This window comes from Lampetra planeri, chromosome 1, assembly GCF_965212315.1.
Source record: "Lampetra planeri chromosome 1, kcLamPlan1.2.h2, whole genome shotgun sequence".
Taxonomy (NCBI): Eukaryota; Metazoa; Chordata; class Hyperoartia; order Petromyzontiformes; family Petromyzontidae; genus Lampetra; species Lampetra planeri.
In genome coordinates this window covers 1270914-1285274 of record NC_136107.1, presented here as the reverse complement: position 1 = coordinate 1285274, position 14361 = coordinate 1270914, and the positions used below count along the sequence as shown (strand labels likewise).

Sequence of the window (14361 nt, the reverse complement as noted above, 5' to 3'; positions counted from 1 at the left end):
ATTCACTGCAGCATGGGTTTATATATTCTGTGAAAGATCGGAGCTGTCTCTTAGACTGGGCACCATTTACGCAGTGGCAGCTCGATCTGTTTTACAAGCCTGAGTGGAAACTCACTGGATCAAAGCACTACATAAAATCCACATAAGCAAATTTGCATCTGACACGAAAGCAGGTGTGAAGTACATTCAGCCACCACAAACCTGGATTATTTAATATTGTGGCTTGATGTAACTTACGTCAGGTCGGATTTCCTTTACAGGCAACACCTCAGGGCAAGGAGTATCTCAGTATAGTGTGTGTGTTTATGCCAACTCCGTGCTTTGTGCGTGTGTATGCGTGGCCATCAGGTGAAAGACGACGATCGGCAGTGCTCCCTCGGCTCTTTCAACCTGCCTCTGAAGCGCTTGCTCGCAGCCGATGGCATGACTCTGGACCAGGCCTTCCAGCTGAGCAACTCTGGGCCAAACAGCGTCATCAAGATGAAACTGGCTCTCAGGGTCGGCGTGTTTTCTATATATATATTTATGTTTCACCAATATATTCGTTGAACAAACTCTTGTTTAAAAATTCACATTTATCGAGCCGTTTAGCAGCCATCTATGTTGTACATTTACTCTTGAATAATGTACTTTAGCAAAACTGTTTTACTTCAAATTAAACATGTGAATCCATATGAATCCCAGCAGTCACGAAAGCTTTAAATCGAGAAATGTTTTAAATAAGTTTCACATTTTTCACCAGTGGCAGAACATAAATACCTCCTGAGTTTGTAATAGCAAGTGGTTATATGCATTACTTGACAATTGCATGACATTCTGTTTGCCAGTGGATAAACAACTGGTGCCACCAATGTCTGTAAATGTCCTTTTCAGATTTTGAAGGTGATGCCTAAGGAAGAAAACTTCATTCAGGATGGGCAGAACCTGGTTCGGAAGAAAGTAGGAAAGCCTCGTGGCAAGAAAAAGAAGGATTCAACAGGGGCTGGCCCTAAGGCCAATGGCATGGGTCGCACTGTGGCCGGAGGGGCAGGGGGCTCCCACTCGTCTCTAATTACCGACAAAGGAGGCGAGGGGCCCCATGCGCAGGAAGGGCCTTCACCTGGATTACACGCGGCCACCAAGCTAGCGGCTGGGCCAGGGAAGGAGCCAACGCCGAGCATTGCGTCGGATATGTCCGTGCCGGCTTCCACGCAGGAGCTCCGTCGCCGCGTCCGGCAGCTGCAGGAGTAAGTGTGGCGTGCTTGTGCACACGTAGTTTCTGCCATGTGTAGATTTTTACTCGAATGTTTATTTGTTTCAAGGAAAGTCCCATTTAGCAAGTTACCCAGCTAGTATCTGTGGTACATGAGCACAGCACAAGAATAACAGTGTGATACGTACAGAAGAACAGGCATCAACCTAACAGAATGCGTCAGGGGTGCAGCAAAAAATAGTGCTTAAAGTAAAAGTAACAAATCTTGACTTAAAGCTTTCGTGATTGCAGGAATTCATATTCCTTGGGTCTTTCGGTAAAGCCACGTAGATAGAAAAATAATAAAAAATATCACGACGTTTCGATCGCAACACAAGCAATCATCATCAGGTGAAAAATATAGTGGGAGAGCTATTGGATGTGATTTAGAGGTTGCAATGATGCGTTCTTTGGGGGCATCAACGGAAAAGCGTAGGGCCGAGTGGCATTTTTTAAATAGTGGTTTCAGGGGCTAGGAAGTAGATGTCGCAATGGTCAAAGATGGAAAGGATGGTTGATTTGACTATATCAAGAGTGAAACGGAGAGAGAAAGAACACAGCCACTCATTCAATTTGTAAGTGACTGCGAGATGTAAATTCTTTCCATATATTTGAAGTCAAGTGGCCAACCCTGTTTTCAATGCGTGTACCACACGTCTGTATCAACAGTGAGACTGGTGTTGGAGAGTCTCCTCTCGGGCAGATTCAGCTCACCATCCGACACAGCGCACAGCGCAATCAGCTTGTTGTGGTTGTGCACGCATGCAAGTAAGTGACACTAACCGATGCACACCCTAAATACATTTGCATTTGTTCCGACACATGCTAGTTTATCTTGGAACCATTACCTTGTTCTCATCAATGTTTCCATCTTCTCCAGAAACCTTCTGACAGCAACGCATGAAGGGGCAAACGTGTACGTGCGCATATATATGCACCCAAACCGCAGGCGGCTGGGGAAAAGGAAGACTTCGACTGTTAAGAAGTCTATCAACCCTGTCTTCGATGAGACGTGAGTGGGTGGAAAATTATATGTTCAATTATTTTTCATTGTGCTCTTTCTTGATTAAGGTAATAACTTGATTCCTAACACGTCAACCCCGACTATTTGTTGTCCGCCTATTGTAGATTGGAGTTTACGATGACACTTGCCGAAGCGAAGGAAAAACACATTCTAGATCTGGCAGTCAAGCATGACGGGGGATTCCTGGCCAAGGAGGAACTGTTGGGAAAGGCAAGCATCATGAACGACATTGACGCCATGTTCTAATGTGCTACACCTCGCTTCACTATATTGCTCATGCGACAGAAGCAATGGTTTCATTGGAAATGCTTTCTTTTATCTCCAGCTTCAGGTTGACGTGCAGTCCCTTGACCTGACAAAAGGCACCACCAACTGGTGAGTGGAACACAGGGCGTCTTGCATGCACCCCAAGTGTAGCTCCTCCTTCACATCACAATTACCTATCCATAGTCACCAGTGTGACTTTTACAACCCTTTTACTGCTAGAGGATAATCCATGGCCTAACATTTCTGAATAAAGACTATGGGTCGTGCTGAGGGGCTCAATTCTGCATTTTCCTCAGACGCCCAGCATCTCTTTGCCTGGACTCACTAAATTAACTTCTACAACCAATTAGTATCCCGGGAACATGCACTATCACTATTGAACCTGTCTTCTGCTTGTATTTCACAAACACACTGTGGCTGTTGTTCGATTTGAACTGAGTTAGAAGGAACAGTGTGACAAGTATTCGTTTTTGTAAGTAACTGTAACATAAAAAAAAACTATTGATCTTTTTGAATTCAAGTTGCCTATAATTTAGATTTGAGAGGGTCTCTATAATTTTCAGCCCGTACATTCGCATCTTGTGTCAATTCTAGAATCCACTACGAGTTTGGCCTGTTTCAATTATTTGGTGCTATGCGAGACAATTCACAATACAAACTTAATGGCACTCTAACATACTTCGAGGCCAAGAAATTATTCCGTGATCGTGAGAGACATTTATATACTTCCCGTGACAGTGAATATTCGCTGGCATAGCCTCAAATCTTGTGCAGCCTACTCGAGTGGCTAACCCGTTGCGACGTGGCGCGTCTGTGATGTCACCGCTGCAGGTACGACTTGACGGTGGACGGAGACATCCTCAAGAACAAGTGAAGAAGGGAGCGAGATCACGGCCTCGGGGTCCCTTTCACTTGGCTATGCCTTATTATCACACACTGCTGTCACATACTTACGGCTGTTTATAGGTTACGCAATAAACTTTTTTTTTATTTTAAAATTTTAAATCGAAAATGTGTTACGTATGTTTTACATACTTCCGTGTTTGTCTGCACGGTAGCAAATGTTATGACTGGTCGCTGCTGCCCTGCGCTAGTCATGACAATTACCAAGCCTCTCTGCTGGCTTTCTTTACTTTTAAAGCTTCTGACGCCAAAGCCCAGCTTTACCGGTTCTCCTTCATCAGCCATAATCTACAACTACAGAAACATCTGCTGCTGTTGAGTGGGTAGGTCCTGTAATTAAATAATATGATCAATGTTTTCCCGCAGTCGCGTTGTTTATGGGTTTTTTTTTTATGTATTAACGATACCGCAAGTGTCAGATTCATAGATCTCACCGCCTACAAAAAAACTCAGAATCGAGTTACACAATATATGGACTTAAAAAAAACACACACTCCAGCACCAAGACTCGTCTAATCTCGGTTTTTCTATTCAATGCCAAAGTCTCAATCAGTGTCAGAATAACAGCACAATATCTATAGCAATTCAACAATACAAAATAAGAACCCGCCCGACACGTGTTACACGTGGGCAACATAGGATGTGATATCGCCCAGACAAAGGCGTTGTCCGCGTGTTTTCCAAGTGGGGGCTCTATATTGTCCTGAAGCGAGATGGTCAATAAAAGGGTGGAAGGTGGGATTCGGTGGAGTGGGCACAGCAAAAGTCAGCCAGCATGGCCAGGCCTCGCCCAATGCGAAAACGCCATCGACTGCCACACGGTGGGGGGGGGGGGCTCCCTGCTGCAGGAGGACCGCACGGACGCCCGGTCAGACCGCGCCGCTCTGGTCCCGCCGGAGCTTTGCCGGTGCCACCGCCTCGTGCAGCGCCTCTAGCGGGGACATAATGCGGGTCCAGTGGGGGGGGGTCCAGTGGGAGGTGGGGGGGGGGCGGGGGGGTCCAGTGGGAGGTGGGGGGCGGGGGGGTCCAGCGGGGGGCGGTCCAGTGGGAGGTGGGGGGCGGGCGGGTCCAGTGGGGGGGGGGGGGGGTCCAGTGAGGGGGGGGGGGTCCAGTGAGGGGGGGGGGCGGCGGTTGGCGGATGAGGCGGTTGGTGGATGAGGGGGTGTAACTCGCCGAGCCGCCATCTACAACAACAACAACAAAAAGAGCTTCCTCGCTCATCGGATTCCTCCTCGAGTCTAAATAAAGATTCTGGGGGCGCTGTTTGGGGGGGTGGGAGCGCTGTTTGGGGGGGTGGGGAGCGCTGTTGGGGTGGGGCGCGGGGTGGGGGTGACGTCAGAGGCGCAGCCCTGCCCAGTGCAGCGGTGACGGGGCCGGGACGCGGGGGGTGGAGCTGGCGCCACGGTCACCACCACCACCAGACGCCGGGCTCCTCATCCTCATCGCTTCATCCTCTCCTCATCCTCGTCACTGCAGAGGTGGGTTGAGGAGGCCACGGCGACTCGAGGTGGAACGGACCCGAGGGGACCTGGGGGGACCTGGGGGAGATGCAAGGGGGGTCGGGATAGGGCGACTTGGGGTGGTGTTCGGCAAGAGTGGCTGAGGTGAGTTGGGAGTTGAGGGGATGGGGTTGTTAGACGAAGGGATGGAGGCACTGGGCGCTTGAGCATTCTTGGAGAGGCGTGTGAGGCAAACGGAGTCGGGGTGGGACGGGGCTGAGTGACTCGCTGCAGGCAATGAGGACTTGGACACAAAGAGGGGCGTGAGTTGACCCACGTTGACCCGGGAAGATCTGAGACACGATGTTACCCGGGGTAGACCGTGGATGTGATGAGATCGTTTGTAGCAGCGGTTAGCCCGGCCAGCTCGTGCGCACGTGGGGGTGACCAGTTGGTTTTCAGTTGGTAGTTGTCAGCATCAGAATCTGTGTTTTAGACTGGAGGAGGAATCCGATGAGCCACGAATCTCTTCTTTTCACAGTCGCTAAGTTGTAGGAACACGGTGGGGGGGGGGGATGAGGAGGCTGAGTGAGAAGTGAGATCGCTGCTGCCCCGTTTCCCTGCAGGCACGGGAGGGGGTCATGGGCGAGCTGTCCAGCTAGAAGGGGGCCCCCTACACAACGACCGTGCCCTGTGCCACAGCAGCAGCGGCAGCGGTCATCATGAAGCCCCCAGCAGATGAACGAGAGGAGCAGGAGGCAAACGAGACTTCATCTTCATCACCGACCTCGTCGGAGTCGCGGGACTCCGTGTCGAGCATGGCCGGCAGCTACGCGGGCGACGGGCCCAGCGCTGGGCTGCAGTCGCTGCTCTTTGCCTTCGCTCGCACCTTCTTGTGCCTCTTCCCCACCTACCTGGCCGGCTACCTGGGCATGAGCTTCAGCTGGATCCTGCTGGGAGTGATCGTGTGGCTGGGGTACAAGCGCATTCGAGCCAACAAGAAGCAGTTGCTGCTCAAGGGGCAGCAGCTCAACAACTTTGAAGAGTTGTGCATTCGCTCCGGGATCAAGCACCAGGATCTGCCCGCCTGGGTTCGTATTTAGGGCTGGCCTCAGCCATGTCCACCACGACATACATGCTTACTGTGCCCAGTCTCTCTTGCTGTGTGACACTGAGCAGGGAGGGCCCATTCGCAAGAGCCCCTGGGATCATGCATGCAAAGGATAACTGGAGAAGCTAAGACACATTTTACATACCATTACATTACAATAATTATTGCAAAAACCTGAACTGTATCTCCAGTATAGTTATGTTTGTTTACCCAGGGAGGCCTCACTTGAGGCTCCTGAATCTTTTCAGGAGGGTCCTGCCAAATATGGAATTCCAGATGAGTTTATTTGCGCGTAATTTTATTTTTCAAACTTGGACCATGACGACGCCGGCTCATAACGGCAACTTGCCGCAAGATATATCACATTGCACATATAAGGAAAGCGTCCTAGCTAAGGGTGACGTGGCATCTAGATTTTTCCATGATCTGTACACCCCATGTGTTCAACCCCGGCTTTCCCAATTGCAATAATCCCATGTATGCACTATTCTGTGCTTCTAATTCAACCCAATGAGTTGAACATCCTGTTTGGTCTGTTTCGGTTTAACAGAAGTAAGCACAGTGTCTGGGTGTTGCAAATGCGCTGCAATGTAAACGGGCCAAAAATGCTCTTTTCAGAGCTTTCAGGAACACTGCCATACTCTTGAAATGTCGAAAAGTAAAATCGTTTTTTTCCAACGAGTGCTTTTACCCACTGCCAACACAATGTGGTACATTATGTAACAGCACGTGGATATAAATGGCCCAAGAAGACTGCGGCTTTTATGAGGTAGAGATTGTGCTGAGGGTGTGGATGACGAAGTGCGAAACTCTTCCCTGCAACTGGATGGACAAATCAACAGCTTCGATCATGTTTTGGCCCTACAATTCTCGTGTCCGGCCGCCACATTTGTCTTGGAGCATAGTGTTTTGCATGGCTGGTTTCATTTGTGTTGATGAAGTTCGTGTAGCTGTAGTGGCCATCATATGGGGGAGATTCTGCATGCCAACCAACTTCTGTTGTCATCTCCTGACAGCTGAAGCAGCAGCAGCATCAGTGGGAGTCCTCCAGTGAGTTGTGGTGCACTATTCATAAAGTATACCGTGCACTGCACGTGATGGTGTAGTGTAGTTAATCTACTGTTTTGAATTTCCTTTGTACAATGTTGTAACAGGAATGGCATCACAATGGGGTCGTGTTTGAGAGCAGTCCTGAATGTAGCGCGTTGTTTGATGCTGTGTAAGGCAAGTGCTGACAAGTCCCTTAAACATATCTTGTTGGGAAGGGGAGTGTCTCCTTACATTGAGCTCATAGTACAGTACAACATGTTTTGTGCACTGTAATTGAAAGGTGTAACTTGCGTAGTTGCATTCTATGAACATTTAAAATTTAGAAATCACTGCTCCGTTTCAGGTAAGAGTTTATGTTAATCTTGCTGTTAAACCTATTTTAAATATTACCACAAATTCCATTTCACTTGATGGAGCCCTGCTGGAAATGTCATGAGACTCAATGAGGTTTTCTTTTTCGGTACACAAGCATAATAATAAATAATGCATGAAATAATTTTACTTGGCATGTGCGATGCATTAAATGTGGCTGCCTCGTGGCCATCATTCACACCACTTGGTCAGTTTGCCTGGAATTTTATGGGGAAATTGCTCAAATAACACATTTGCTGTGATGTGGAAATGGAACACCATGTGATATGATGATTCACGTAAGTAGTGTGTTGGAGCTAAGATCCGAGGCATGTATTTAAACTACGCACAAGACTCATCTTCTTGGTTCTTTCGGTAAAGTCACGTAGAAGGGAAGTAATAAAATAATAAAAATAAAACATAATAAAATAATTCTCACGACGTTTCGGCCACAACACAAGCAGCCGTCCTCAGGTGAAAACCAGGTCTGTCGAGGAGACAGCGTCTAAATGAAACACCACCATGCTTGGAGCGTCAAGAAGATGAATCCCTGCAGTCACGAAAGCTTTAACTCGAAATTTACGCACAAGACATTTTAAATATTTTCCTCATGTAACTGTAGTCCGCTTGGCATCTCTTCCAAAATACATCATTAATCATTGGGGTAGAATGTTTTAATAGAGGACATCAGACAATCAATGCAGTTATCTCACACGTGAATATTTTAAACATCAGACCCAAGAATGTTTATTCCGTGATTATGTGTTTTTAGATACAGTTTACGTTCTCATAGTCACTGTATGTTCTGTAATGCGAGCCGGTGAGAGTTGTCTTACCAGAGTATGGTAATATTCATGCAATGCTGATGCTGTGTCAATGTTGTTTTTACAGGTGCAATTCCCAGATGTGGAGCGAGTGGAATGGCTGAACAAAGTACGATTACATGACAGACACACGCGCATGCATGTGCACACGGTGTCACCAGTTGGCACAAATGCATGTTTAGAGCATGTGATGCTGCATTAGGGAGCGGAGTGCTGAACCCAGCCGCTGTGACATTGCATTCCGCCGCACTGGCTGCACAGGAAGTGAATGTATGGGATCTTCTCTGATGACATCATTGTCAATAATCAGTATACGGTGTAATTTAATATAGCACTTTTCACAAAAATCCCATAATTAGTCTTGTAATATTTCGATTTAAAGCTTTGGTGACTGCAGGGATTCATCTTCTTGGTTCTTTCGGTAAAGTCACGTAGAAGGGAAATAATAAAATAATAAAAATAAAACATAATAAAATACAATTCTTGTAATAGTAACTTCTTAACGACATACCTTATAACATTAATATCAATTTACCTTTGGTGCTCATGAGTGTTGTGTTGTTTGCCTGTGGCAGGGGGGCCTGAATGACCAAACGGAACAAAAATGAATGACACGAGGAAAGCCGAGTATCTTATCTGATTGTACAGCTGCTGTGTGCTGGAGTGGAGTGGTTGGTGTGCCTTGCAGGTGTTGGTGCAAGTGTGGCCTTTCTTTGGGCGCTACATGGAAGGAGTGTTCCGGCAGGCGATTGAGCCGGCTGTGCGTGGATCAACCGATTACCTTAAGACATTCACCTTTACCAAGCTCCACTTTGGAGAGGAGGTTGTTTTCCGCACCACACAACTGATCTTTGTCGATCCAAACCAACCTTGGCTTTGAACTTTGCTCATCAAGTGCCTCAAACGCCTCTGTCAATATGCAGTGGAGAATGGATCACAGTTGCATTATAAGGGTGGGTGAGATGAAGTTGGAAAACATTTAAAATTAATTGTGTGTCTGCTTTTTCAGCCATTTAAGGTGACTGGAATAAAGACATATTCACAGAATGTGGACAAGAGGCAGATTATCCTTGACCTGCAAATCAGGTTAGTCATCCCACGTGTGACTCGCTGAGGATTTTTCCTTGGCAAACGTTGCACGTCTATGTACGCAGAGTGCGTTGCCTGTCAAGGTGTACGTGCACAGGCCTTGCACCGGTGCGCATGTCTTGTAGCCAGGGATACAGGGATTTCAGGTGTACATGTGGCAGTGGATTGTGTTTTGTTTTGGTTGAGTGTGGGTTCGCCAGAGCATTGCTGGGCAAAAAAAACACTGGCAGAGATAACACGTAGGCTTTCGCGACCAATATCATCCATAATAGAGGTTTTTTGGGTTAGATCGAGTAAATATTTTAATGTGTCGTTAAAACCCACCACCACCCGACACAGCCAACTAGTAAGGATTGTCACGTAAACAGAACGTGCCAATTCGTCACGAGTACAGCACACCGGTGTGTTGGAGAGCCACTGGTGTGCTGTACTAGTGACGAATTGGCACGTTCTGTTTACGTGACAACCCTTACTAGTTGGCTGTGTCGGGTGGTGGGGGGTTTTAACGACACATATTTACGCGATCTAACCCAAAAACCTATTATGGACTGCCAGAGATGATGGTATATGGAAGTGAGAAAACGGCATTACGTTGTCCGTTGCTCCTGTTGAACACATGTTTGTGCTTCATTTGATAGGCGTGTACTTGATAAGCATCTCAATTCTGTAGTATGTTGATTGATACATTTTAACAAATGCATGAAGTGGTCCTTGTGCGAACTTGTTGTTGCAGTTGTCACAAGTCGGCATGACCCTACTTATGCACGTTTCAGCTTTGTTGCCATTTTTGTATTCGCCTCTTAACTGCAAAGGTATTGATAATAGTAATAACGAACTTTAGATGCGGTTGCATCATTCGAGGATTGGGAATATGCACAAGTAGGCGAAGGAAATTGTAATGCAGCAAAGCCACTCCGTGCGCACTTATAAGATGAGGGGCGTCTTGTCAAGTTAATGGTGCCAGCAGTGAACACGTGGAGTGTTCTCTCGGTGGTGGGCTAAAAATAAATGAAGTTGATGCATTTTTGTGGAGTGCAAGAAGCCTTGCAGACGATACATCCAGAGTAACTTTGATATTTCAAAATGCATAGACATGGAATACAGTATACATTTTGTCTCAGGCTTGTGTTTGACAAACTAAAATGGGATGGACACAGAAAAGGAGTTGAACTGGTTCTCGGATAATTGTGCCATTTAACCCTCCTCGGGCCACTCCCTACTCGAGGGACGCGGGAAGATCGTGTCTGTGTTGTGTGTGTGTGGCACTCGGTCTGTTCACTCCCACGCTGCTCCCTTGTCAGCCCCTTGCGCTCGATAGCTCCTCAAATGGGAATGTTATGAGAAGAAAAAAAAATACGTACAGTTAAGTGTTTCCCTTCTTCCAAATATGAACTGAGATCTTGATCTCAAGTCATAGTTTATGCTGAAGTCATTTATTCCAAACATGTGTTTATGACATAAGTATGCACTGTCTCCTATATTTGCATGCACGTGTGCTTGTGTTAGAAATTGAACCACTTTATGGCACTAATCGCGTGACATTTTTGAAATGGCAAGTTTAACACGGACACAATCTTAAATAGTTTGGTAAGGCTAAGCCACGGGGTTGCCGCCACGTGCCCACACATCAAACAAAACTCCGTGTGCGTCTGTCCATTCGTGTGGTGTAGTTTGTGTGCGCATGTATTTTCTGCACTCTTGTGGGTATTTAGTCATCTTCATACTTGTGTGTGTGAGTGTGCTCGTCGGCATCCACACACACACTTAGCATAAGCATGGGAAATGCCTGGCACTAGAAATCTTTGAAAAACGCCTTATAAGGAAATGCAGTGTCGGACAGCATGCGGGAGGGTAGTGACAGAGCACAGTGAATGGCCCAGCACCATAGCTGCAGTGTCTACAGAGAGCACAGTGCAGACTCTTGCTGTGTAAATGCAGGATGAGCTCCTTGCTGTGTAAACTCTGCACAATGCAGTGGTCCAAATGCAGTTGTTATTTGAACTGCACAGTTTTCAAAGTCCCATGGCTAAACTTCAGTGTATAATACAGATAGCATGTTTGGTAAATAATTATTTGGATGTGACACGTATATCTGTAATGCATTTAAATGGTTCCATTCGGTGTAATTTTTACTCATGTAATTTTAGCTTTGTATATCACAACCAATGTAATTTTTTGAGAAAATCTACCATTGTATTCACATTGTTTAGGAATTAGATTTGTATTGTTATGTTTACAGTACTGCACTGGATTCCACTTAAATATAAATAAGAAACCCACTTTACTCATATTAAAATTGTTATGATTGTGATGTCACCAAAGCAGACAATTTGTTATGTATGTATATTGCACAGCTGATAATAATGTTACTTGTTTTTTTATCCTTTTATCTAGCAACAAAACTGACACCTTTTTTTACAAGAAGTCATGTTTGCATTGACCACAATACCTGCGGTCGGAATACAAACAAAAAAAAACACAACTCTGATCATGTATGCACTGTCCTTGAAATTGATTGGTCCACACCTGAGACAGCTTTTCTTAGAGCCTAGTCTCACATGGTGTTGGACCAGATGACGCTGATGTTTATATAATACATCAGACCCATATTGGTATTCTAAATGGATGCACTGATTAATATGTAATCCTGAAAACAGATATGTGCCATCAGCTAATGAGCGGAGTATGTAGTTTACAAAAGAAGAGCTTAACCATGGTGTTGGGGGAAATTGTATTTCAGTTATGTTGGTGACTGTGATATCAATGTGGAAATCCCAAAGTACTTCTGCAAAGCTGGAGCCAAGAAAGTACAGGTAAGCAGCAGAGAGGCATGTTTTTATTGCAGCTGTGTTAAATCAACAAATATTGTTTTAACCCTGTCTTAGTATTTCTGTCGTGAATACAACTTATGAATATTGTCTTTGTTATTTGTTGTATTTTAGCGTGACTTAATAATGACAGCAGTTGAACAATGCCAGTCTTGTTTAAGGGTCACATGGCCACAGCAGACTGTACTCGGAGTGTAGTGGAGCTGCTTTGCACTGCAGTGGCAAGAGTGCTGCTCATGGCATACCAATGAATTGGATTGTGCAACAGTAATATAACATTACAAGTTCTCGCACTGATTTTCAAAACAGAAGATTATTCCACGTGCCTTATAATGTTTTGCTAATCCTCCTTTAGTGTAAATGTGGAAACAGTCGTTTACCATTATATTAGCAAAATTTATTCCAATAAATATGAGCATCCGTAAAGGAAGAATTGCACAAATAAAAACATCTTCCTACCTAAACAACAATTGGGTGTTACTCATTTATGTTGGTGTCTCTGCTCCTTGTGGTGGAAAGTCCACAGTTGCTTTGCCATGAAGCAGCAGCTGCCCCCTTTTTAAATCCTTTATATTAAGTTCACTTGCGCGCTTACGACCGTGCAAATCTTTCGGTCGTTTTTTAACCCACTTCCCGTGATCCAATCGAGCTGACATTTTGCACACAGACTCGTTGTGCGTGACAATTAATGTTCGTGAAAATTTTTGTTCCAACATTTTCCACTTTTTAGGATTTTTTTTTTCATATTTCATTTAAAATACCAATGTGATAAAAATGAAACTCTTACTCAAGAAAAACAGAAATGAATAATAAAATAAAACCGATGCTACGCATATAAAGGATTTATAGTGAAAAACTTTGTTTTTACGGGTTAATTTTTTTGTGCTGAACTTATTTCCGTACGCGCTTGCTTGTGTGTGTGCAGCTCCACGGCTCCCTGCGCGTCATCCTGGAGCCGCTCATCAGCCAGGTGCCGTTCTTCGGAGCGCTCACGTTCTTCTTCATTCGCCGGCCGGTGAGTTCCCCCACACTGGAAGGTGCCTCGAGTTTAGGCAGGGTTCGCTCTTCTGTACCTGGAAACAAGAGGAAGCAATGAGAGTGTTCAGGCGGTTTCCCTCACTACCTTCGAGAATGCAGACAGGCAGAAGAGGGTGTGTCAGAGTGCACACACAATAGAACGCCCCTCTCTCATTGGGAGTCTTACGTGTGAAACCCTGAACTTTGCGTGGGCCTGGCTATCCTTAATTCTTTCAGTTTTCATGTTTCCCTGGTGATGTATTGGTGAATTGGTGAATTTGGTAATGGGAAAAACAGTCACGAATGGGCAGTTCCACGACTATGCGGCATTGTAATCATCCTCCCAAGTGTGTGGGTAAATTATATAATAACAATAATGCCAATTTGTGATCCAGTAATAAAAAAATGTTATTTTAAATTGTATTTAGAACAACGGATAGGTAATGGTATATATATGAGTGATGAAGGTTTTTACTATACACGTTCTCAGTGTGGCTGCAGGGAGATGGATGTTGAGGTGGCATGCTTGTGTGCATGGGCAGTGCGGTGGGGCTCATTACTGCTCCGTTTTGAGGAATGTGTGCAGGAAACGGCCACACCCTTTCTCTGGAATGTGCACGGCTCTTGTTCATACTGACATTGAAATACAATTATGAGTCGCAAAATGACTTGTTGGCAGAATAGGCTCAGTAGCTCAAACTTAAAGATTTAAACTAATGCCTTTGCTCTGTACTTAGCAATTCATAAAAAAAATATTTCTATAACCGTCCCAAATTTCAGAAGGTAATTTTATTGAATGGAATTAGTGTAATATGTTTGTTGGGACGTAATATCAAAGATAATGATGGGGCTGGGGTGTAATGACTGGGGGGTAGTCTGCACCTGCGCCCACAACAGGCAATAGGAGTACAAGTCCAGTAGTTGATGGGTGGATGGAATAAATGGGAATTAATCGAGGGTGGTGGAACTTGTGGGGGCTCTGCAAGGACAGACCAGGGCGTGACCAAAGGCTGTTGCTGCTGTGGCCGTATGTTTTGGTGGCTAAAATGTTGCATGTATAGTCTACAATGTTCAAAAATACAATTTTTTGCGAGATTTTTCACGTCAAATTCTTAAGGAGGATGTTGAAATATTAATCATTGCAAAATACTATTCCAATTCAGATTGTTTCAAATGTTATATTGTATAATGTAGATTTTTTTTCAGAATTCATCATTTTACATGACA

The 14361-nt window shown here is 45.2% G+C and overlaps 1 protein-coding gene across 1 annotated transcript in view; it reads left to right on the top strand.

Moving 5' to 3' along the window:
• Window positions 1–14361, top strand: part of LOC144723084 (uncharacterized) — a 49622-nt gene that overhangs the window by 21734 nt on the left and 13527 nt on the right. The window contains exons 19-32 of the mRNA XM_078601666.1: window positions 349–498; window positions 874–1226; window positions 1901–1999; window positions 2112–2243; window positions 2360–2465; window positions 2581–2630; window positions 3354–3392; window positions 4765–4903; window positions 5527–5955; window positions 8268–8309; window positions 8889–9023; window positions 9210–9286; window positions 12030–12102; window positions 13043–13132. Of these exons, the coding sequence (XP_078457792.1) occupies window positions 349–498; window positions 874–1226; window positions 1901–1999; window positions 2112–2243; window positions 2360–2465; window positions 2581–2630; window positions 3354–3392; window positions 4765–4903; window positions 5527–5955; window positions 8268–8309; window positions 8889–9023; window positions 9210–9286; window positions 12030–12102; window positions 13043–13132 (1914 nt within the window). The remainder of the gene's footprint in view (window positions 1–348; window positions 499–873; window positions 1227–1900; window positions 2000–2111; window positions 2244–2359; window positions 2466–2580; window positions 2631–3353; window positions 3393–4764; window positions 4904–5526; window positions 5956–8267; window positions 8310–8888; window positions 9024–9209; window positions 9287–12029; window positions 12103–13042; window positions 13133–14361) is intronic.